General features: G+C 42.2%; 1 protein-coding gene across 1 annotated transcript; it reads right to left on the reverse strand.

Moving 5' to 3' along the window:
* Positions 1–1991: 1991 nt before the first annotated feature.
* LOC125723809 (galectin-5-like) lies at positions 1992–25816 on the reverse strand. The gene is made up of 6 exons (XM_049000606.1): positions 25806–25816; positions 6380–6406; positions 5143–5538; positions 4306–4394; positions 2508–2679; positions 1992–2202 (listed from the first exon to the last, which is right to left on the reverse strand). Exons 3-6 carry the CDS (start codon positions 5461–5463, stop codon positions 2044–2046), a joined length of 741 nt encoding a protein of 246 aa, XP_048856563.1. The 5' UTR covers positions 5464–5538; positions 6380–6406; positions 25806–25816; the 3' UTR covers positions 1992–2043.
* Between the last annotated feature and the right edge of the window lie 504 nt (positions 25817–26320).

A 26320-nucleotide genomic window follows, 5' to 3' on the forward strand; every position in this document is an offset into this window, starting at 1 on the left:
ATTGCCATTGAAAACCAGTGTCAGTTTCCAAAAAATAGATGACATATAGCTTCTGTCTAGTTAGGATTTTTGTATACATTGCTAGAGATTAACCTGTTGTTCATTGGATAACTTATGCACAGCATGCAGTATGGGTAACACAGCTTCTGGGGGAGTTTGGGACTTATGGTCACCAGAGGCCCTGTTGTGAATGGTGTCTTTAATGAGAAAGGGCCCCAGGGCATTATGCACTGCTGATCCGATTTACTAGATTCTTGTCACATCACTGAACCTCGCTGTAAACCCCAGTAGAACAGACAAAAAACCAGCACCAAGTTGATCAATTAATTAAATAAATGTAAGACTATAATGCAGCATCACTATATGTTAAAACATTTGTTTTTCATGCTGCTTAATTTAATGCTTTCAAACACACTAAAAAATCCATGTACTGTAAATAAATAAACATGTAGAATACTAGTCAAAAGATTGGACATACCAATCCACCTACAAAGGAGAGTGATAGAGTGTCACATCACATGACCTGGCCATCTGACCTAAACAGAGTAGAAAAGCTTTAGGAGGAATCTGCTAAAGCTCGGAGAGTGAAGGAAAAGTGGCCAATAAGTGCTCAGTATATGTGGGACCTACTTCAGGACACCTGGAAATGCATCCCTGGAGGCCACCTCATGAAAATGGCATAGAGGAGACAGTAGGGTCAGCCAGTCCTTGGAGCAATTTGTTTTCATTGTCAGATACTTCAGCTAATGAAACAAGTTGCGATAATTTCTCTGAGTGCAGTTTCACATATTGAATGAAGATATATTACTGTGTTCACATACAAATAGTCAGCATGGCCTGCTTGTCCACCAGGTAATCGCTGCTGGATTCTTATATCCTACTGAGGTATTTTGATCATTTGCTTGCAGCATTTCAGTGTCAGAATCAAAATCAATCTTATTTGTACCAGAGTCACAAAAAATAACATTTATAGATTTCACAGAACACCTCTGAGTAGAGAATGTGGTGTGTGGTACACCAAGATCCATAAATTAACCTATGTGAAATCGGAAAGTATTGCCTATAAATGTATGTGGTGTTCCGTTATTGGTGCTTGTTGGACCGAGCGCAAGTTTCATGCAGGTTGCGTAAATTTTATCGTCTGGTGTGAGGGAGGAGACCCTGTTGCAGAGCAAAAGGAGACGATGTGTGCATGGGAAGATGGTGGATGAATGAAACTTGTTCTAAGTTCACGTGGTGTATTCTTTTGGAAGTTGATTTAAACTCCTAGTAAACTGTTCCTGCAGTTTCTAAAAACAACAGAGAACAGCTGTACAACAAACATATATACAAATGAGCAGATTTGTGAACATCCATATTCATAACATCCTTCCATCTTCTAACTGATTATCTTCCAGCATAAAGATCAGCTCGTTGTGGTACAAGGCTGAGGTGCACCCTGGAAAAATCCATACATGCATCATACTGTACGAACAGTGATTATTAACTGCATGGAGGTGCGGTAGTACTGTCTGTGGCATGGGAGTCATTTTATTATTAGACTATTATTAGATTTTTAAAGTGTACATGACTAGGTAAAGATTCTGGAAGTAATATTGCACTCTTCTAATTTGCTTTTGTCATAATTTTGTCATAATGAAAAGTACTATAACATGGATGAAACCGAATTTGATTAACAATCTTGAAAATAAAACTTATCACTATTTTGTTATTACCTTCATTATTATTATTATTATTATTATTATTATTATTATTATTATACGATTGTTGTTATTATTATTAATACATGCAAACCACTCAGAATGCCTCTGTTATGAATCATCTCAGACATCAACAATATATCTGGGGGGGTTGGCTCAAAACAAATGGGCACAATTTCTTTAATGATACCTAGATACAAGGGCAAATTATACCTCAGTTTAATATAGTCATGCAAATTATGTGCAACTTTATAACAAAGCATACGGTAATGGTAGATATTAGTGAATGAACCGGGGACAGGAAAAGCCAATGAAGTTAGTGGCCCCCGTAAAGTGATGGGGCTCAGGACAAGTTATCCACACTGATGGATGCGAGGGTCATGTCATCACAGATGTCGATGCGGTTGATTTGATTCAGCTCTCGTATGCGATGCTTGAACTCCAACACTTGTGTGTTGTTCACTGCAACCTTGAATTCATTGTAAGTGCACAGGATCTTCATCTAAAATGACAATGAAAGCATGTGTGAAATTACACTAATACAAATAAAATGTCTGACAAAAAAAACATTTAATGTAATTTTAATCTTTAAATTAAATTTAATGACGTAAGAAATTTGAAAAAATGCTAATTAAAAATGTAAATGAATGAAAATTCAAAAGCAAGAATGATTTTTGCATTCACAAATTAACTATAAATTTGTGTCCCTTTATGCTCCACAATTACTGGATGAATCCTGAGCTTAAAAATGCAAAGACCCATTTTAGCATAAATCTACCTAGTTTATGTCATCCCATGCAGACTCACCTCAAAGGGCGCGCCCCTGGTGAAGGGGAAGGGGGCCTGCAGCTCTCTCTCCTCCCGGCCCCAGGACTCATCCACCCAGTGGTTCCTCACCACCACCTGCTTGCCAGCCTCACTAAAGCGTGGGTTGATGTGCAGGGCAATGTCCTTACCCCGCAGCAAATTGATGGTAATCCTACATGTTAAGAAATGTTAATAACATACTGGATAAATGAGCCATTTATGTATATTTGTACTACACTGGTGTCCACTAAAAGGCTGTCCACACTCCCAGCCACAGCACACCAGGAAGCACCCCAAAAGTCTAATGCAGATTGTTCTGTTACTTCCACATATGCTATCCACCAACTTATTATTATTATTATTATTATTATTATTATTTAGTAGTAGTACTACTACTATTCTTATTATTATTTTCTTACTATTATTTATTTATTTATTTGAAACATGACATATATACATACAGTATACAGACGTGCACAAATTTATTGCTACCCTTACAGCTCGTTAAAACAATGAACAATGCTGCATTTCTCCTAAAAAGTGATTCAATTAAAAGCAATTGTCTAATGTATACCTGCATGCCTTTAGTACGTGATAGAGTAAACCAATAAAATTGTGTGAAGAAATGCATCTGGCACAAGGAACCTTGAATCTGTGCAGGGCACAAAGAATTCTTAAGACTACCAAGGCATCCTGGTGCAAAATATACCGCCCAGTGTCAGAAAGCTCAGCCTTAATCGCAGGTCAAGAGTCCTCCAACACGATATTGACCCAAAACATACAGGTAAAAGTACAATAACATTGGACTATTTTTAAATGTCCCTCCATGAGCCCAGATCTTAATCCTATTGAAGATCTATGGAAAGTTCTGAAAATTGCAGTTTGGAGACACTACCCTTCAAACCTGAGACAGCTTGAGCAGTTTGCTCAGGAAAAGTGGGCTGAACTACCTGCTGGCAAATGCAGATGTCTTATTGCTTAGTACAGAGATCGCTTGTTGGCAGTGATTGCTGCAATAGGTGGTGCCACAAAATATTAAATTAAGGGTACCATCTTTTTTGTCTGTGCCATTTTCATTTGTTTAATTATATGAAAATTTCAACTGAATCAATAATCAAAAGCAAAGTTTGATTTGTGTTAAAAATCAAACAAACTAAAAGGTAAGAAAGAAATAAAGAAAAAGAAAGAAAAAAATGAGCAGACATGCCAAGTTCATCACTGAATCAGTTCTCTACGCTGGCCTGTGTAGGGTGGCAGATTTTTTTTTAGTATTCCTTATTGTTATTCTCTTTAGGATATTCCATTTGTGTTCTGTAGTAAATATTTATCATGTTATAAGTAGAATAATTAGGATAACACTTCCATTAGAAAATCATAATAAGTTTACACTTTACTTTTAGCAAGCAGGCCCACTGTTACTTTTTCCTATAATGTTACCATGCCTGGGGGCGTTCGGCAGCCAGTTGACCTTGGACCCCCAGATGTTTTTTCTCTCCCCACTTGGGAGTTTTTGGTTCCTCTCCTTCATTGTCATCTGACTTTATTTCTCTCATTTCATTTTATCTCATTTCTCCTTTTCCCTGTTTTTGTACTGTTCTCTCTTAATGATGTTGTACTGTAATGTAACACAACACACCCATGTAAAGCACCTTGGGGAGACACTGTTGTGAAAGGCGCTATATAAAAATAAACTGTATTGAATCGACAAGAAAGAACATGTGTCAAATGACCTCTAATATCTAATAAGCTGTGAGTATAGTGTGTCCCTTCCCCAGACACTGCCGGAGTGCCTTCTCACTTGTTAGCATTGGGGTTGACCTGCCCGCGGATGGTGATCAGCATCCTGTCATACACTCCTCTCGGGAGGTCGATGTGGTACGGTACTGCCTGTACGAGAGAAAAAGAAAGGACTACCAATCTAACTGCTGCTTCATACATTAACTATTAAGCATAAGAAGATACAGTTGTGTCAAGTACATGAAAAACATGAGATAATATAACAATAAAGACTGTCCAGCTTAATGTTAACATCATCACTAAAATGTCACACAAACTTATGCATGGCCCAGATTTGCAAATACACTCCTTCCCCAAATTTTGCACTTTGAAAGGGAACTCCAACAAATGCATATGCAATATGGCCTAAATTTATTGTTTCAACGCCTGCCCACCATTAACTTTTCCCTATGCATACTTAGTAAATCCTGACAGTACTATTTTAACTCAAAAAGACGGTTTGCGCTGGCACAAACCATTAGGAAATCTGACCCTAAATATGTTGAAATACGAAAATGCTTATTAACATTATTTGATAATAGGCTTGACAATCATGGAGGTTATAGAGTATAGGATTGATGACTTTGAAATGCATAGCAGACCATGGATATGCTTGATAACATACACCATGAACAGAGGTGATGTGATGCTTCTGCATATTTATGTGGATACACCAATACTGATGCTGCTGGTAAAAGCGCAAAAATCATGAGTGCATTTAATGCCGACTTGCCAGTGTGCCCTCATGTTCCTGCCAAATCATTGCTAACCCAGCCCTACTTAGGGGCTATTTCCTGTGTGAAGTGATATGATGAAATACTGCCTGAAGGAGACGGTGACCAAGAGCAGGGTTTCTCACCAATGGTGCAATGGGTGGGCAGGGCCAGGGCTGGGATGGAGTGGATGGGGTCTGGCCGGGCCATCCGGGCTGGCCGGGGTGCAGGGCGGGTATGGCTGGCTGAGCGGGCCAACTGGACTGTCCTTGCCAGGCAGGTACAATAGGTGGGTTTGGCTGCTCTGGGCAGAGCACCTGGCCTGGTTGTCTAGCTGATTGACCTGGGTTTCCAGGCCAGCTGGGGGCAGTAGATGAGGTTGGTTGCCCAGGAAAATAGGGGAGGTTTGACCGAGCTGGTTGTTCTCCAGGCCAGCATGGTTGGTTTGGCTCTTCAGACCACATCATCCCAGAAGAAGGTGGAGTTTTTTGGCCCGTCCAGGAATTGTTCACTGATTGGCAGTTACTAATGGCCTCAGAAAGCTATGAGGGACGGGAGAGGACCAGAATCAGCCACACACACAACAACAGCTTACGTACTAACACTAGTCCTCAGCACAAGCAGACCTACCCACACACACTAATGGGTTACCTACTGACCAGGGCCGTAGCCAGGATTTGAAAAATAGTGAGGTCCAGGACCCTGGGGTGGGGGGTGGGTCTCATCAATCACATTATCGATACCATCCCCTTCATAAGCTGTTTTTTTTTAAGTAATTAGTAACATGAAATGTTAGTTAGCCAAATTTTTTATTCAGGTTAATATTCAGCGGGAATTTTTATTTTAAACTCTTAAAAAATTGGATCACGGTGACCTCATAGCTGGCTACAGCCTTGCTACTGACACTAATGCACAGCACAGACAGGCCTGCTCGCACACATTTATGGTTTACCTACTGATGCTAATGATCAGCACAAATAGTCCTGCTCACTCTCTTTTGGAAAGAACTTTTGTTAAATTTCCAAAACTCACTAAGCCCACAGAATTTTTCATAAAAAAGCAGACTGAATGACTTTTGGAAATTTGCTCTTCAAATGTATTCCTAACTTTTTGGTGACTTTGTATTGATGATCACAATCCTCTAAAAGAACAATCCATCCATCCACCTTCTAATCCTGGACTGGTCCATCACAAGCCATATGAAAAATTGCACTTGGGGCAATTAAGCAACACGAATTAGACTAACTACATTTCTTCAAGATAACAGCAGGAATTCAATGCACCCAGAGAAAACCCACACACCACACAGAGAGAACATGCAAACTCCACACATAGGGCAGGATCTGGACCCACACCCAGGCGTGTGCTGATAGCACTACCCACCAAGCCCCGTGCCACCCCCAGAAGCAACTGCAAATCAAAAACAAGAAAAGTAGATGAAGTTAGAAAAATACTTTCTTTTACCCCGGTTTCTTTATCTCACATACAGAGACACATCAATATCTACAACAAGAAGTAGAGACAGACATACAGTATTGGTAACACTTTACTTGAGAGGGCACAAATAAACTCAGTTACCACTGAAGTACAAACGAAAATAGATATAGTTGATGAAAGATGCATTATGATTCATTAATGATGAACAAACATGAGATCAGTATTTCACATGTCTTATTGATTACTTGTTTATTCAGTAGTTCCCTCAGTAGTACCTACACCAGTTCAGAAAGGTTTTTCAGGATTAACATACTGTACAGTAGAACCTTTGTAACAAATGTCTCTTAACTTGACCAACTTGGACGTTGAACGGGTCTGTCAAATCTTTTTCAACTTGTACTTTTGCTGAAATATTGGAACTCAACCATTCCTGTTAAAACTTGTATGGGTCGGGAAAGATAAGATAAGATAAGATTGCCTTTATTAGTCCCACGGGTGGGAAATTTGCGTTTTACAGCAGTAAAGTGGACAGTGCAGCAGAAATAAGCAGAATGCAGAAAAAAATCAAGTATCAAACAATAGAAATAAGAAATATAAATAAAATACAATACAATATATACAATACAATACAATACAATACAAGATGGTATGTGCCTTAGTGTTTGTTGTGAAGTCTGATGGCAGATGGAAGAAAAGACCTGCGGTATCTCTCTGTCGCACACTTTGGATGCACCAGTCTGTCGCTGATGGAGCTGCTCAGTACTGATAGTGTGTCCTGTAAGGGGTGGGAGATGTCCTCCAACAGGGAATGTAGCTTAGCCAACGTTCTCCTGTTGCTCACCACCTCCACTGAGTCAAGGAGACCTCCCAAGAGGTCAGCCTGTTAATCAGCCTGTTCAGTTTTCTCCTCTCCCCAGTAGAGATGCTGCTGCCCCAGCAGACCACACCATAGAAGTAAGTGTTCTACCAATTGAACGAGTCGATCAAGAAATATCTAGCCACAAGTTGACCGAAAATTTGGTAAATAACAAAACAACATTTCTGCTAAAATGTGTATGGATTGAGACACATCCAAACAATAACCACTCTATCTCTCCTCCTCTCCACCTGCCATCAGTTCACTTCAGTACATGAACTTCTCATAAATTGTCATTTATTTCATGTTTCTTGTTTTTGTGCGTGTGTTTTATTTATTTATTATTTAATTATTTATTTATTGTTAATGGTTTTATCATTAGTTAGGTAGGTAAAAAGCTTTAAATAGACAATAATTTGGGGTTCTGGAACAGATTAAATTAATTTACATTATTTAAATTTTACTTGGACCTCGAACCAAATCACAACTCAACCAGTCTTCTGGAATGAATTAAGTTTATGTTCCAAAGTACCACTGTATATAGTAACAAAGGTAACACTTTACTTGAGGACACATATGTAGTAGACCATGCTTATTTAATGCATTAAATAATCAGTAATTAAGTGTTAGTTATGCACTGATTCCATGCTTGTTCACCAGTAATCAATTGTGAGAATTATTTTTAGTTGTTAGTTAATTAACTGACATAATTCCTGTATGGAATACATGAACTCCATCCATCCATCCATTTTCCAAACCGCTTATCCTATTGGGTCGCGGGGGGTCCGGAGCCTATCCCGGAAGCAATGGGCATGAATACATGAACTCTTATAATTTATTAATGATAAACTAACACTTACTTAATGATTAATTAATGCATTAAGTAAACGTGTATTACTACATTATTTCTGCCCCCTCAAGTAACGCATTACTGTAACAAATATAGTAACTGCTTAAGATAAAAGATTCATTAAAGGGGCCCTATTATGTATTTCCCTTTCCTTTAGTGTGTTATATAGCTGTATATGCATATAAACGGTTTGTTAAGTCTTAAGGTCCAAAGTACACACCAAAGGGAATAACTCTCACCACATAAACCCCTCGATGGAATTCCATGACATGGTGAGGTCACCTCGTAACACAATCCTTGGTTACCTACCTTAAAGTTCTGTCTGTAGCAGGGGCAGAAAGTTCAGGTCCAGAAATTACAAATCCAAGGTTTTGTTTCTACTGTCCAGTAGGGTACTCTGTGACTGTGACTCATTATACTTAGTTGGTTGTAGAAACAAAATCCTAACAAAATCGCACCGCCTGTTTGAATTTGCATTGTACTTTCTGGACCTGAACTTTCCAGCCCTAGTCTGCAGACTTTTTATCCGACCTTATGGCGATTAAAGCCTGTGTTTTCTTGTTTGTCCAGCCTTCCATTTTACTTTTTTATATATTTTTGTTTCTACTGCTTTTTATTTCGTTTCTCGCTGTTCGCTGTGTATTTCAAAAGATGGCAGTTGTATTTTGTGTTTCAGTGGCAGGCTATTTGCATAACCAATCAAGAGCAAATACGTTTGCAAGTCCCACCCCAAAGTACCGAAGTACCAAAGAGGTACCTCAGCACCGCAGCTGGTTTAGCACTTTTGGTACTGGAACTTTCGGCACTGGTACTCGACCGGAAGTCAATGGAAAAGCGAATGTACCGAAAATACCGTACCGAAAGTACCGTACTTTGTGTGGTGGAAAAGTGCCCTAAGACAGGGTTGGAACACGTAGCTCCAGCTGACCAATTGGGCAAGTTGACCAATCAGGCAAGCTGGCCAATCACAGCACAATGGGCTCATCTTGGGTGGGGCTTAAAGCTCTAACAAAACATTTCAGCTAGAGTGAACAGAGATGTACAGTATGAGATTCAGATGTATGAGATTCAGATTCAGATGTTCATTGAATCATGTACAGTACTCTGCAAAAGTGTTAGGCAGTCCAAAGAAATGTTTAAAGCTGTTTATCTGGGTAGCAAGTGTACTTTGGCTTAGAACAAAAGACACAATTTAACATAAGAACATGTGCAAATTAAGATTAACACAATAAAAGCTAGTAATGCCTGTAATTTCTTCTTTTTCTAAAAAGTTACCTATATCTAGTGGGATGACTAGATGAACACCGCATCAGTTCCCAAACTTCACCTCAGGGGCACCTCAGCCGTTCCATGATTTTGTTAAATTTCAACAATACCTCAATTAAATAATTAAATATATTGGTTTAAAAGGTCAGTGACAGATTGACTAGCTGTATGAGGTGTGCTAGTGGCCAAGTCAAAAAATACATGGCTGCACTGGACGGTCGCTGCAAATACTAGTATGGTTTTAGCAGAGGTTCTGAAATGGTTAAGCTGACACACTTTGACAGGCATAATATCATAGTTTTACACCAACACGAGGATAATCTAAACATCATTTTCTAAAACTTTTGCACAGTACTGTATATGGCAGGTTTTTGTGAAGGTTTCCATGTCACAAACATAGGTTTGGGCTGCCTTGGATTTGAGCTAGCAGTCTGAGTAAATGCAAATGTGCCAGGGTTCACAGTGTGTTTGCACAACAGAGGCAGGAGGACAATGGAGCTGAAGGCCTGTGCAAGGCCTTGGTTCTAGTTCAACATAAACTTTTCAAAAACCTATTTTCAGTGGTGCTGAGAAATTGTAAAAAAAATCACATTATAAACATTTCTAGTCAAGACTTTTGAGCTCTGAAGCTTATAGACATAGGGGCTGGCTACACAAAGGTGAATGAGACATTCAAAGAATTGTATGAGGTTTGATTACTAAAGTGTTACAACTTTGAAGTGACTTTGGAGTCACCACACCTTTGCATACTGTCAATGGCCCATCAGTCTGGAATGTCTGTCACTGCTCCTCACACCAATCAGTTTGCAAAGGCAGTGTGAATTTTACAGTTTTTTTTTTCAATTGCTAAGACAGATACTGCAATACTGAAGTTGCTTTCCCAAAACTTTTCATACAGTCACCACAACATTAGCTTAAGTGGGCTAAACTGTTAAGCATTTTGCTTTGCTTTCATACAAAATGCAATCAATAACTAAATTCTTCAAAATTTATTCTTCAATTAATTTATCAGAGGCCATTTTGCACAAAAGTACATACTGACCCTAAAACTGCTAGTAAAACAGTCAAAACTGAAATATATCATTTTATTAAATTACTATCAAGACCCTTTCTAAAATAGATAGATGTAAAAAACACATAAAATAAATAATGTTAATTGACACAAGATCAAACAATGAATGCTGTATGCCAAGATATTTCTCCAGAGCAATGCCAAGGATGGATCATGTATGTGAAGAGACAGAGTAGAATCTATGGTACTGTCTTAGCAATTGAAAAAAAAACTGTAAGAAAAGACACAATACTAGCCTTTTCACAGTTTATAACATGCAACAGATTAAACGTTGAAGTATAAAATTTGCAATCACATTATATTACAGGAATAATACAATACAATAAATGAATATTAGAACAACAAATTAGTTAGCTATTAGTTGCTGAGCTATTACAGTTCTCCTCAAATGAGCTTGATGGGCTAAATGGCCTCCTCTCGTTTATAAATTTCTTATGTTCTTATGTTTTTATATAAATTGTCACTCCTGATCAGGATGCCAAGCTTCAAAACAGTTGTGGGTTATGCTGAAAAGCCAGGTCTGTGCCTGGAACCCAACTAGTTTAAATGAACTAGAAATTCTGCAAAGAAGAGTGGTCAAATATTCAGCCAGAATTATGCCAGAGGCTTGCTAATGGCTACCAAAAGATTCTGGTTGATACCTGTTGTATGTAAACTTGTGACCACAACTAAAATGTGTTTTTGTAAAGAAAGCGCCATCTCATGGTAACACCCTGCAAGTGAATAAATGGGCGGGTTTAGATGAGAATTTAGGCACACCCCCAGAAGGAGGGGGGTCAGTCCCTTTGGCTGGCTTTTGGCAGGCAACCGGCAGGCAGCCGGCTGGGAGGGGAAAATTCAAGTGGCTACATCTGTAGTAGCAAATATAGTAACTGCTTGGGATAAAAAAATGTGTTACGATTCATTAATGATGAACAAACATGAGATCAGTATGTAACTTAGACTTACTTTTTGGGTAATTAAAAGATAAGTTGGAGCTTAAAACGGTATTATTTGTTACTGACAAATTTATACAAAAAAAAAAACAAGCAAAATACTGACTTACATCCATCGATCTGTAAAAAGAAGTGGAGAACAGTGCATCACTTTTATATACATAGAAAGAACCCTGCAATGCAATAGGAATGTACAACAACTCAGAAGGATAAAAAGATTTTGTCAGGTTTGGTGTCTGTCTGGCCCTCCTTTTGCTGGCCATCCTGTTCCCTCTGTCTTGTAGCCCTATGTCCCTGATGTGTTTCCCTGCTTTCTGGGCTGCGATGTAGCTCATGGGTTGCGTGACCGGTTCAAAAGGCAAGGCAAGGCAAGACAAGTTTATTTATCCCTCTGGAGTCGACGGCATCATCGGTTGCCGCATATCTTTCTCGTGTAATTCAGTTCATAACTCACTGAAATCGTATTGTAGAAACATGAAAAAAAACACTGACTAAATCCGTAATCCATTAATCCGTAATTAGGTTAAATCGGCTAAAAAGTAAACCATGTCACCTTGCTTTGTTTTACCTGCATCAGGGGCGTATAGTGCGGCCCTCACCTGAAGATCGCTATTCGCATTCCAAATAGCCGCATTTCCGCGTATTCAAATTGCATTCGCATGGTAATTTTATGAACAACGCAGCAGTGAAACGTGATCCAAATACATCTCCATCAGCACCATAAAAAGGGGGGGAGGATGTGGCCGGGTGTGAATGGCTCATGCATACACATGAAAGTTGCTACATATTCAATGAAAGGAGCCCCGAAATAGTGACATGAGTCTTTGTTATATATTTATCCAACTGAATGTTGAAACTACACCATTTAGTCATCTTCATGTAGCCAAGACTTTGGTGATCAGATATCTGGAATCAAAACAAACTTCCAATATTGGTTGTGTTAGAGAAATATGTACTTTTTATTGTCATTGTGCTAGATGCCATTTCTTAGAAATAACACCCTGCAGCAGCTTGATCTTAATTTAGCAATAACTCTTCTTAAGAATTGTCACTTGAATATCTCCACCCCATATATGGTGATAAACAATGTTGAATGTTATTTGCATATCCTGTTTGTGTACCTCAATAAAAGATACTGCGAGGGGAGTTCCTACTTTGAAGTTGGCTGAGTTCGACTGAGAGGCTGACACCTCGAAGTCAGGACCAGACTTCCCTTGCAGCAAGTAAAAAGTCATCACAGCTGTCTGTGTTGTTCTGTGTTCAGAGATTGGTTGGTTTCCAGCATATCTTTAGAAGAATATAACCCTAACAGCTTGCTATGTACTTTTGTAATGTTTCTGCTAGTGTTCCAAACTGCATTTTGCAATGTCTATACTGTACTTTGATGTCAAATTACAAACTTCAGATATTTACAAAGTACACTAAGATTAAGATGAGTTTAATGCCAAAACAAATATATAAGAAATAATTTATTTGCCATGAATTAAGTTTAGGATACTGAATGAAATGGCCCAGTCAGTGAAAGTGTGTTCCTTACCCTTACACCCCAGAGGGCTATACTGTATAGTACAGGTCAAAAACAAGGCAATTCAAGGTGCTTTACCAAAGGCACATTCAAATGAAAGACAAAAGCTGACACCCCTCCACTTGTAGCATTAAGGCTCACCTGAGGCTGATTTCACCTTATATTTATTTATTTATTTATTTATTTATTTTTATCCTTAGCTTTTGTATTTTACTTGTATCTGGGGATGTTTTCTGTACGTGGGTTACTCGTTTAGCTGAATGTAATTGTTGGTGATTTGGCATGATCTGTCGGTTTTACGAAACTCTTGCTGGATGTGTTGTCATAGCAGCACATCCAAATCTTCAAACCTGCTCAGAGCAGGGTTATTCTACATAAACAAGGATTAGCTCACACACTTAATCAGTCTGTGCATGGAAAACCGTTCAGTCATGGCCTCGCCATTCATGGATGAGCGACCAATTGCAATTGGTGCACAAATAATATCAAGGGAATTTTAAATTCAGAGTTTTTCATGATTGGCAAGATCCTTTATTGTTGCTGGATGATATTCTTCTCAAAAGATACCACTTCAGCTGAGATGGAATATTATATCTTAAAGATTTATTAGCTCTGTATAGTAAAAGTCCAGCTAGGCGAAGTCGGGGTATCACAGCCACACAGACAATGTGCATTGACTTGAGATATTTTGCAAGCAGCACTGTTTGAGCCTGAAATATTTCCTTAGGCTTTTCATTGTCTTTCCTGTACACCTGCGAGTGGAGGCAATTTAAGAGGTGTTTCATGCCATCCTCCTGTGTGCTATACCCCTCATTTACCTCATGTGAAACCCAATTGTTACCAGCTGTTTCCGGTTTTTCTTGTTGAGTCCTGTGTATTTAAGTCTGAGCCCAAGTCAGTTTCCCCAGATATGTCATTGAGGTTCGTTGCCATCTGTTCTATGTTCCCTTAAGAAATCTGTCTGATTTGATTCCTGGCTCCCGGAGTTGATTCCGCTCCCACTCATGCACGGAACGCAACAGAAGGACAGATCTCCCAAAAAAGACACCTGCTAGGATCGAGGAGCGATACCTCAATCTGGTTGATGAGGCTCTATACTGGCTCGATCAGCCCGAGATTAAGGACGACCCCAGGTTGGGAGTTCTCACTTTCTGTACCAGGGACAGGTTGGAGGAGATGTCCCCGTCCGAAGACTCTCACCTCATGGAAGAGGAGAGCGACAACCTGCGGCGGCTGAGAGGCGAGGCGGCTGAAGCAAACCTGAGGCAAATAGCCTCAGACTGTGGCTTGGTGTGTGATCCTCAGCTGGATTTGCCAGCAATTTCTGAGGATTTACCAGAAAGGGAAAAAAGAAGTGGAGGCGCAAAGGGTAGGATACCTTGAAATCTACTATCTCCGTTGCCTGTCCTGCTATAATCGGGAACTCCTCCCAATTCTGAATCCGGCGCTGTTCGCGAAAGACGTTATCACCGCAGCTTCGTCAGAGTGATCGCCCGAAGCCCGCCACCTCCATGAGTATCCCCAAAGCTCACTTTGCTGCTGCTGCCCCCAAGAAGAAGCCAGAGGCTCGCCTGCCTGCCACTAAGTCTCTGGTTGGGACGACTTTCATCTTTCAAGGCCTTTTCTGGAAGGTGATGGCGGGTTTAACAGTGCATGACTCCCCAGAGGTTTCCTAGTTGTGCATACAGCTTCAAGGGGAGTTTGCAGCATTCACCCCAACTTCACCACCACACAAGCTAGACAAAATAGTAGAGAACCTGTGGGGGCTGCTCTGGTTAGGACAGAGAAGGCTCCTTCGACAGGTGAGACCGCTTCTGTACCTGAAGCGCATTCGCCTACAACAGTGGTCGATGTTCTGCTCTCTGCGGTTTTTGCACTGCCGGCCGACGCCCCAGCCCTAACAGTTCCAGTCCCGGCAGCTGGCGATCTGTGCCCCGTGGTTCCAGTGCCAGTGGCCCCGGCAGCACCCCCTGTAGTTCCTGCTTCGCCCATCCCAGAGGTTCCTGTGCCTCCGTCGGCGCTGCCCAAGGTCACTGCTGCGCCAGCGTTTCCTGCTGCTACGCCGCCCAAGGTCCCTGCTGCGCCGGTGGTCAATGCTCTGCTCCCCACTGTGCCTGACCTGCTTGTGCTTGAAGTTCCTGACACGCCTTTGCCTGATGTTCCTGACCCGCTAGTCCCAGCGGCTGACCCTGCTGCGTCATCGTCCATAGAGGCTCTGACTCCGCCCGCACCTATTGTCCCGACTCCGTCTGCGCCTGATGTCCCGGCCTTGGCTCCGCCCACAGAGATCCCTGCTCTGCCCATCACTGAGCCTACACAGGTTCTGGATCTTGACCTCTATGCTCCAGATCCGGTGCCCCAAACTCCTGACCCTCCTATTCCTGACCCCGCTCTCGCACCACCTGCTCCCAGGATCCCAGTCCCTGTTCCTGAGGAGGTCCTGGACTGCCTGACCATCACTCATCCTCCCTTGATGGAAGGAGAGGAGGAGCTCGAATGGGACCCTTCGGGGAACTCCTTAATGGCCCCAAAGGACCTCTCCAAGGGGTGGGGGGGCACACTGGCATAAAACTAATATCTTATGTTAAATGTGGGGGGATCCAAACAAATAATTATGACATGTGATCCCCCTCAGATTTAATGGCGGCGACGCCCATGCATTAATGAGCTGCATGTTCGAATTGCACATAATTTGTACATTAATAGAGTGAAAGTACTTTCTATTTACATAAGCAAATTCGTTCTCTGACGGTGCCTTTATAGCAATGTGAGTGCAGTCAATGGCTCCAATTACATTGGGAAAACCGGACATCGCTGCAAATTGTGCTTTATTGCTTGCCTGTTCAACCACAGTGTAAGGAAATTTTATATATCTGGGTGACAAGTGGATTATGCCATCCCATACAGCTGGCGTTGCTGTTGACTAAATCACTATGATCCCTGAATATGCGCTCTCTTCTAATTCTTCCACAAGCTACGTCTGAAACATGGATGAGTGAATTATGGAGAAGAATATAATATGTATATGGTTCTGTAGAGACCGGATAGGCAAGATGAGGGGTGGTGTTGCAGTATACGAAAAAGAAAACTTACAGGCAAGGGAGATCATTGATAAAAAAAGTACATAAGCTGTATGGACATTATATGGAATGTTATATGATGATTGTCATGCCTGGCTCGTCCTATCCTCCTCATGTGTGCCACGTCACCTGATTATCCACATGTGCTTCCCTGATCTTGCCCAGCTGTGTCTGATTATTTTCGCCCAGTCTTGTCTATTTGAGTCCACGGTTTTTGCCCTGGTTTTTGTCCGTCATTGATGTTAGTCGATGTCAGTGCTATTGTTTTGCTCCGTTCTGTCCCGCCCCTTATTAAATACCCATTTCCTCGACTTTTGCCTGCATGCCTCGTCTTTCCCTGCCTACCTGCCAGCCTGCCCGTCCGATCACCCGCGATCCTGACAACAATATCAGGATTATGAGTAATAAAAATGATGTGGTGGTTAATTTAATTTACCTGGGATACAATGGGACATAGTCTCTGGCTTTTCTGTAAATGAACTTGTTACGTGCCGTAAGGTTAGGGGAGGGGTTGCTCTGCAGATCCTGATCGTTGCCCAGCTCCCTTCGACTCCGCCTCCCGGACCTGGCCACGCCCCGAGATTCGACACTACTTCCAACAACAACAGCAAATTTATTTTTATATAGCGCATTATCACAACATTACATTGTCTCAAAGCGCTTTACAGCATCCTCACCCAAAGCCCACAGTGAGTAAGCCATAGGCGACAGTGGCAAGGAAAAACTCCCTAGAAGGAAGAAACCTTGGGAGGGACCAGACTCAAAGGAGGAGCCCATCCTCCAGGGGCCGGCAGGGATAGTCAAATAGAGAGATGGTTAAGTGCCAGACATGGGCCAAGTCACATTGTCCCAATCATAAGATTTCCGCATTTATGATCGAAAGAGCCGTGGCGGGAAAGTAGCAGGAGCTCTGCTCACTGTTGGTTTTGTTATTGGATTGTTTGTGTGTTGATTACTTGTGTATGACAGATTTTTGGTTTTCTGGTTTTGACTTTTGCTTTGCCCTTCCTGTACCTTTGCCTTCGGTTTGACTGTCTCCTGGTTTTGATCTCTTGCCTTCCTCCTGACTATTCTCTTTGCCTCGCCCCTTTGGTTACTGTGTTTCGGCTTTGGTGTGTTCTGTATGTTCGTTTCTGTTAAGTGCGTAGGGAGTGACTGCTGTTTTGTTTTGTGTACGTGTGGCTTATTCTGTGTTTTGGTTAGGGAGTTAGGCTTAGTCTGTGTCATTTCTTTTTCTCACCTTTTCGTTTTGTTTAGAATTAGTTTAGTTGTGGACGTGTTCGGTAGTGCTGTTTTGTTTATTGTTTTGGCCGTGTCACTCCCGAAGTCTGTTGCCCTATTGTTTGTGAAAGTCTTTGTGAATAAATATAAAAAAATACAAAAAAGATCCCTTTGTTTCCTGTGTTCCCTTTTCCCATACCCTGGTTGTCTCGTTTTCCCCTCTCCTTTCCCTTTACCTTCCTGACGGTCCTCAACCCTAGACTGAGGATCGTAACAAACTTAAGATGTTGGAATTATTACAGGATTGTTTTTTTACTCAGTTTGGTAATACCCCACAGTTTTAGAAAGTATATTAGGAAGGCTAACTTTAATGGTATGAGACTGAAACTAGAAACTGTAAACTGGATGGAGTTAAACAGCAAAATTGTTGAATAGGCATGGGAATTTTTAAAAGCACATGGTTGCAAGTGCAAGAGAACTTCATACCTGTTTCCAGCAAAACTAAATCTAGGAAACTGCAATCAAGGTGGTTTACTAAGGAAATTAAGAATACTGTATAGTCAGGTGGAAAAGGGCTCTGTTTCACAAATGGAAAATAACGAATGATTTCAAAATAAAGCAGGAGTATTTAAGTCTACAGGTTGAATTAAAAAATAACATTAGACTCTCCAAGGCTAAGGATGACAATAAAAGTTTCTTCCAATATTTTAATTTTAAAGAAGACCTCTAAAAGCTGAAATCACTAATTAGCAGGATAGCAAGGGCCTTATAATTGAAAATGAAATTGATATAGTAAATGATTTTAATGATTATTTTACATGGGTGTTCACAGTACACGAGTCACTTACCACAATGTAGTATAAATACAGCATCGTCTATGACCAATATATGTATAACTCAGGCTGAGCCTAGCTAAGCCCGAAATAAATAAATCACAAGGCTTTGATTGTCATGCCCGGCTCGTCCGCTCCTCATGTGTGCCACGCCCCCTGATTACCCACGTGTATTTCCCTGATCGTCTCCAGCTTTGTCTAGTTACTTTGATTAGTCCTGTGTATTTAAATCCTGGTCTCCCCGGTTTACCTTGTCCGTCATTGATGTCAGTCAGTGTCTGATGTTCCCCGTTCCCTGAAACCTATGATTAAACTCCCGTTTTGCCCCGTATTTGCCTGTCCGCTTGTTCCTGTTCGCTCGCCTGCCCGACGATCGCCCGCTTTGCCAGCGAGATCGTGACAGAATGACGGACCTAAAGGAAAAGGCACCTTCCGTAACCGAGGAAGAGTACATCGGTTACGTAGAGCAGGTGCTTTTCTGGATTGCTCAACCCGGCATCCGGGAGGATACCCCGGCATGGGATCTCGTAAGCCGGAACAGAGACATCCTGGACCAGCTGTCTCTCGAGAAGGACGCTCACCTCACTGGGGAGGTGCGCGAGAACTTCCGGCAGCTGGTCAAGCTCCAGCCAGAGCGGTGGGTCGCTCCAAGTGAGCCCGGGACTATTCTCCCACCGTCTGCTTTTGTAGAAAGCCCACAGCCTCCCCTCCCGACGAGGAGTCGGAAGAAGAGGAGAAAGCCTGCGATCGTCCCAGTGATCTCTCTGGGGAAGTGTGTACTCGTTTCCCCCGAGGCACTTCCTCCGTCACCCCCTGAGCGATGTCGACCAGAGCAGCTGGCCTTTATGGAGGCCAGAGCGGTGCGGGAAGCCATCCCGCTAGTCCCCCGCTCTCTTAAAGGGGCCACGCCCGTTTCACCCGCGGCTCTCGCCGACAAATACTTCACCCTCCAGGGACTTTACTGGAGAGTGATGGGGGAACTGGCCCCACAGGGCCCCCCTGAGGGGGAGAGGCTCGCCGAGCAGCTGGCGCTGGATTTCGCCTCATTTTCTCCAGAATCTCCTTCTTCCGACCTGGAGAGAATGGCTGAGGACCTCCGGAGGCTGATCAAGCTCCGGAGATCACCGGCTTCGCCTTCCGAGCAGCAGCAGCCGCCGCTGTCGCCCGCGGACCCCGCTCCCATGCGGCCACCCCTGCCCGAGGATCCCTCTCCCGTGCGGCCGCTGCTGCCTGTGCAGCCGCCTGCGCAGCCGCTGCAGCCTGCGCAGCTCCCCCTGCCTGCAGCTCCAGGGCAGGCGCCCCCACTGCAGCAGCCTGCAGCTCCAGGGCAGGCGCCCCCACTGCAGCAGCCTGCAGCTCCTGTCCCTGACTGCGCTCCTGTCCCTGACGCGCTGTTGCAGCCCCAGAGGCGCCCCCTCCGCCTGCTGCAGCCCCAGCTCCTGTCCCTCCGCCTGCTGCAGCTCCTGTTCCTTTCACCCTAGTCCCCGAGGTGGTCCCGGACGATTCCATCTTGGCTCCTCCCTCTTCGGAGGTGGAGGAGCTGGAATGGGACCCCACGGGGACAGAACTTGTGACTCCTTGTCCCTCGCGACGTCAACCCCGACCTAGGGTCGGCCTCTCTGTGTTCCGCAGGGGAAGGGGGCACAGACGCAGGGCTGGGGTCCCGCCCGCCCTGCCCCCTGGCTCGCCCTGCCTCGTCTGCGCTGGGGCTCGGTTGGCGCCCGCGGGTCCTGGCCCTCTGGGTCGGCTGTCCCCTGCGGGTCCCCCTCCGGTGCCTCGTCGCCCTGCCTCGCTCCCCCCTCCGGTGCCTGGTCGATCACCGGGGGGCTCCCCGACGGCGGCTCCTCGGTCGCCTGAAGGGCCCCCACCTTCGGCCCGTCGGAGGACGTCGCCGCCTGCGGCGGCTCCCCCCCTCGCCTTGCCTTCGCCCTGGCCCCTTCCAGCTCCCTTGTCCCCTTCCCCGGTGCTCCCTCCTGCTCCCTCCCTGGCCCCTCCGCGGGTTCCTCGCCCTGTCTTCTCTGCCCCTCCGAGGTTCCCTCCGGCTCCGGCCTCCCGGCCGCCTGCGGCCCCTCTGGCTGCCTCCCGTCACCCGCTTGGGCTCCCTCGGGCTCCCCTTTGTTCCCCCTCCTTGTCTCCCTACGCCCTGCCTTTGTCCCGCCTGTCTCTGCCCCTTCGTTTTCTGCTCGCCCTTTCGTTCTGCCCGTCTCTGTTCCTTGTGCCCCGGTGTACCCGCCTTGCACTCCTGGCCCCTTTGTTCCGCCCGTTCCTTCTGTGTCTCCCTTCCTATCGTCCGTTTGCCTATCTGCTTTCCCGACCCTCTGTCAGGTTTTGTCCTTTGTCTTGTCCCTCGCTGTGTTCTGTGCCTCTGTCTTGTTCCCGGTCCCGCGTCGTTGATTCTGTTTTTGTTTTTCAGGTCCTGTTTTGCCTCGTCCCGTCCATCGCCCCCTTCCTTGGCGCGGCCGGAGTAGCGCGCCTTTGGGGGGGGGGGTTCTGTCATGCCCGGCTCGTCCGCTCCTCATGTGTGCCACGCCCCCTGATTACCCACGTGTATTTCCCTGATCGTCTCCAGCTTTGTCTAGTTACTTTGATTAGTCCTGGTCTCCCCGGTTTACCTTGTCCGTCATTGATGTCGTTTGATGTCAGTCAGTGTCCGATGTTCCCCGAAACCTATGATTAAACTCCCGTTTTGCCCCGTATTTGCCTGTCCGCTTGTTCCTGTTCGCTCGCCTGCCCGATGATCGCCCGCTTTGCCAGCGAGATCGTGACAGAGATGGCATCTTACCTATAGTTTTAAAAGAGTTGACGGATATTATTAGCCAACCTTTAACTTTACTATTCCAGAAATCCTTATCTGCTGGAGTGGTACCTTCAGATTGGAAGCGTGTTAATATAACACCCATATTCAAAAAAGGGGATAGAAGTAATCCAGCAAACTATAAGCCAATCAGTTTAACTAGCATTACTGGAAAAATAATGGAAGCTATAATCCAAGTGAAAATGGTAGATTACCTGGATGCAAATAACATTCTGAGGGGTAGCCAACATGGATTTAGGATAATTAATTTACTTGAGTTCTTTGAGGAAGTTACAAGAGAAATTGATCACAAAAAGGCCTACGATGTGATCTACTTAGATTTACAGAAGGCCTTTGATGTCCCCCCAAAAACGGCTTTTTCTTAAGCTAAAAACTGCAGGGATTTTAGTAACTGTAGCAGCGAGTAGTTATTAGAGACACAATGTCACAGTGGGCCTGCATTCATAGTGGGACACCGCAGGGTTCAATTTTAGGACCACTCCTAATTTACAGTAATGATATTGACACCAATACATTCAGTAAATTAGTTAAATATGCAGACGACACCAAGGTGGGTGGTGCAGCAGATACTGATCTAGCAGCAGAGAGGCTGCAACAGGATCTGGATTTAATTAGCGACTGGGCTGATACCTGGCAGATGAAATTTAACATAGATAAATGTAAGGTAATCCATGCAGGGAGCAGAAATATAGAGTACTTATACTGTGTATATATTGATACTTTATGGGTTCCACTGAAATAAAGGTAGCTGATTATGAGAAAGACTTTGGTGTGTATGTTGATGCTTCCATGTATCACTCTCGTCAGTGTGGGGAAGCAATAAAAAAGGCCAATAGGATGTTGGGTTACATCTCTAGGTGTGTAGAGTTTAAGTCAAGGGAGGTGATGCTACGATTATATAATTCCTTGGTAATACCCCACCTTGAATTTTGTGTGCAGGTTTTGTCACCATAAGAAGGATATTGCTGCCTTAGAAAGGGTGCAACGTAGGGCTACAAGAATGATTCCTGGTCTTAAAGGAATGTCTTATGAGGAGAGGTTAGCTGAGCTGAATCTCTTTAGCCTCAAGCAAAGGAGACTAAGGGGGGACATGATCCAGGTATATAAGATTATAACAGGTCTGGATTCTGTTCAGCCAAATAGCTATTTCAGTATTAGTTTAAATAATAGAACTTCTGGCCATAAGTGGAAATTTATTTGAGGAATCACTTCTTCACACAGCATGTAGCTGGAGTATGGAATAGTCTTCCTGTTAGTGTAGCGCAAGCTAAAACCCTGGGTTCCTTTAAATCAGAGCTAGATACTGTAAGATTTTAACAACTCTGAGCTATTAGTTAAGTTCTCCCCAAATGAGCTTGAGAGGCCGAATGGCCTCCTCTCATTTATAAATTTCTTATGTTCTTATGAAAGGTAATACTACATTCATGTGAAGAATACAATAACTAAAAACTACTTACACATTTAATTTGTCAGACATTTTTTGCCAGCAGTCTTTTCTGGTTTGGACCGCTTTTGACGTGTTTCCTTTAGTACATATTAAATCTTTAAATTCATCAAACCCCTCTAATAAAAGGTCCTGCTCAGACTACGTGACTGTTTTTTGACATTTTATGGAAGCCAATGAGAGACTTGCCAATGAAGTTTTCTAGACTCAATATATATGGGCTTTTTAAGCAGCGCAGGCGCGCGCAATCATCTCGGATGATTGGATCCAGCTAGACTAATCTACTACACAGCTGCGTTTGAAAAACCGACTTATCCCGGATGAGTTTCACCGACATTAACTCATTCAAGATGAGACATCTGATCTCGGATGATTTATGCTCATACGGAAAATACCCCCCGTTTCCTAGTTCCTATATTTGTTGCTCCTTTGTTGATTGGCTGATTTTTGTGATAGTCCACACCTGCCCTTTGTTAGAATTTGTTATCTGTGTGTGTATTAGTGCCAAACTTTGTCCTATTCCTCAGTCAGTCATTGTGTTTATGTTACTGCGTGTTGTAGCCTTCCTCCGTTCCCTTGTAGTGTTACTTTGTAGTTTCTTCTATTTACTGCTTGTTTTTCCTTTTTTTGTATTGACCCTTCAAAGCCTCTTTATTTTGTGATTTCCCCTTTGTTGTATTGTTTGTTAATAAACTCACTTGTCTCGTCAATCCTTTCCCTAAAGCAAGGAAAATCTGTTGCACAATATTGCAAAGCAACGCTTATTTTTTATTGCTTGGATTATAAATAAAACATTTTTCATATACTTTTTGAAATATTTAGGAACAGAGAATGCCTAGAACCCAGAAGGAGAACATAAAAAGCTTCTTCGCACTACTCCTCATGAACATAATGTAATGTAATACAGGCTATTCCCAGGTTACAAAGGACATGTGCTCCTTAAGTCATTTACAGTATGTTCAGATTTATGTACCTGCATAAATTGAAGTAAGTTCGAATAGGTACATATGTTTCTTATTTAGTGTTAGTCAAATATTTGTCTTAGTATATATTTTACCTTTCTATGCATATAAAACACTTAAGAAACACTTATTAATATAATAATTAAAAGCTCTTAAATGTAATAATACAGCACGTAATAATAGTAATAATTAGAAGAATAAAAGTAACTACGCATGATACTGTAATATGCCTCGAGCCAACGTGCAATGTTTTCACTTTATTACGAACCATTGTATTTAACCTGAAATTTTAATATACAGTACACCCATTCATAACACAGGGGTTATGGGGGTCGGTCCCTAATAATCTGGAAAATCAACATACAGACCTGCTTCTGACACATTTTTGTGGGCGTCTCACACATTTGGAATGATTGTCCCACACTCCCGCTAGCCTGTGGTTTTTCAGTCATCCATGTTTAAATTTCATGCTAAAAATTAAGATTTTAACATTTTAACACATTTCTGTATCACCACTAAATGGCACAAGTCATCTACCAGTTAAACTTAAAAACATGGCCTGAGATGACTCAGTTTGAAATAAAAATCTTCAGAAAGAGGAAATATTTAGAAATTTCCACCATGGCAATGCTCCAAAAAGCCAATTACCCAGCAAAGTGGGGTAAACCCTTTGAAAAACCCTTGGAAGCTCTATACGAGTAAAGATATGAGAAATGTGTGATACAAAGTTCACTATGAGACATTGCATGAGAGACTGCCATAAACATGCTTGGCATCCTCCAAACCACTGTAAATAGAGTAGCGCCAGAGGGATCAGTGCATCCCGGCATGCTCGCAAGCCGTGTACATAAACCATATATACAGTATGTACATGTATATAGCCCTTGTATATGTATTGCGTATACTCGTACCTGTGTTGCATGTGTAATCCTGATGTGCTCTAGTATTGTGTCATGACCTACTATGTGTGAGCCTTCCTGTTTAGTGTCTAACCTTCCCGCATTTGCCTGCCATGTTGATTTCCGTGTTATTGTTGCAATTTGTGCGGTCCTTTTAAGGACTTGTTATAAAGAGCAACTTTGTGTCAATCTGTCTCTCCTCATCTTTATTCGCCACCGCTGCAATGCCTCATTCTGCCAGGCACCAAAATACATTTCATGCATTTCTGAGTTTAGAATTACCAGCGCTCACACATCTATTGTGAAACTCATGGTTTCAGACTCTCACGCTCTCAAGCAAGAAATTTTATGATTAATCTATATTACTCCATTATAAACCTAAAATTTGATAAATCAAAAGAGTTGGGGTAGAGTACAAATTCTTCAGACTATTTACAAGGTAATAAAATGGTTACATACATGTAAATGCATGTGCAAACCTGAAAATGTCACCCCAGCTAGCTGACCGAAGTTGCCACCCTGTGAATTACTAAACTGTTTGTGTATCTCTGCTGGACTTCATCTGTCATCCCTAGCTTTCACAAATCTTCCAAAAATTTCCCATTTAATTTCTTATGCCGACCTCACGATGTATAAAAACCATGATGAGCAAAGTCATGATGCAGATGGGTTGACTGTAATAGGCTTTATGGCAATCCATTTGTGAGATTGAGTTGTCTGTGAGTCAGATGTTCTTAACTCAGAGACTGCCAGTAATCACACTAAGATCCTTTCCATGTTTCAGAAAGTAAACTACACACATCACTTTCTCCTTTTACATAATACATTAAAATGGCCAGCAGAAAGCACAGAACACCTTGGATGTGATGTCTGTCCATCTCAAAGTGACAATACATCAGTTAACCAAACCACAAGTCTTCAGACAGAATGAGGAAGTCAGCATGTAGCCATGGAGTGAGCTGGGAGTGAGAAGCAGACCCACAGTACTGCAGACAGTCAATCTCTGTCCAGCTTTATGCAGAATGCTGAGTATCCTGAGTATCTCCGCAGAACAGAAACACACTGACAGTCAGATTTGATGTAGACAACCAGCCAACATAAGCTACCAAATCCAGTATTAACAGTTAGTAAACATACTGGAACATGTGCTCTGCAGCTTCTGAGAAGTTAATTTGAGTTAAGTTTAGAGGATGTGATTGTTGAATGGGAATATGTCAGCATTGTGTTTATTTGTAAATTATGCTATAATAACAGCTTTAATAAATGTTTCAGGTGAATATATAATTTCAGTGCCAATACTTAGATAGAGATAATATTCACTTTTATGACATGCAATACAGAAATTATGATTGTATACCTCTCTTTAGGTAATAACATCATCTTCAAAAAAATAAACAAATCTATTAATTTATAAATTATCATTTTGTGGTACTTACTCTTTCCTTGATTCATGTACTAAAGTACCATAAATGACACACTCTTATTCTGTAAGAGGAAAACACAATATGTACTCATGCTGTTGAAACATATCTAACTAAAGCTTTCAACATCATACTGTATCAAGAAAAACATAAAATTCAAATAATAATAATTCTTCTAAAAGTGTTTACCTACTTGTTGCTGTCGTGGTCTTCAGTTCAAATCATAAAGTTTCTAAATTCAAAACACACTTATATACCAGTATTATGCATAACCCCTCCTTGTTTCCTATAGTTAATGCCCTGAAAAAAACTACTCCCAGTGACATAAAGGCCTGTTTCTCACACATACCATCTGGGTTAGATTCACTTTAACATTAGAATGTTCAACTTTCTGTCACTGAGTATCAGTTCAGTCAATTTCTGCTTTTGAATTCTAAATGTACATAGAATTAAGCAGTTTAATTGAATGAACTTGATATCCAAAAATATAACCTTCATAATACCAAGCAGGGATATCATACTCACAGGGATATCATACTCACATAACAACCTAAAATCGTATTCCTGGACTTTATACAGCTGAAATATATCCACCAAAAGAATTTTTGTTAAAACAAGAAGTGTTTTGTTTAAAATCTATATTCTTTCTTTATTCTGTATAAAATTAATTCAAAAGAATTTTCAACAAAAATATCCATGGATATATTC

This window comes from Brienomyrus brachyistius, unplaced genomic scaffold (genome assembly GCF_023856365.1).
Source record: "Brienomyrus brachyistius isolate T26 unplaced genomic scaffold, BBRACH_0.4 scaffold51, whole genome shotgun sequence".
NCBI classification, from domain to species: Eukaryota; Metazoa; Chordata; class Actinopteri; order Osteoglossiformes; family Mormyridae; genus Brienomyrus; species Brienomyrus brachyistius.

Coding starts and splice junctions, on each gene's coding strand:
- LOC125723809 (XM_049000606.1), bottom strand. CDS start 5,463: ATGATGTGGTCTGAAGAGCCAAACCAACCATGCTGGCCTGGAGAACAA. Junction 4,395..5,142: donor GCCCACCCATTGCACCATTG/GTGAGAAACCCT, acceptor TCTCTCGTACAG/GCAGTACCGTACCACATCGA. Junction 2,680..4,305: donor GTCAACCCCAATGCTAACAA/GTGAGAAGGCAC, acceptor CTTAACATGTAG/GATTACCATCAATTTGCTGC.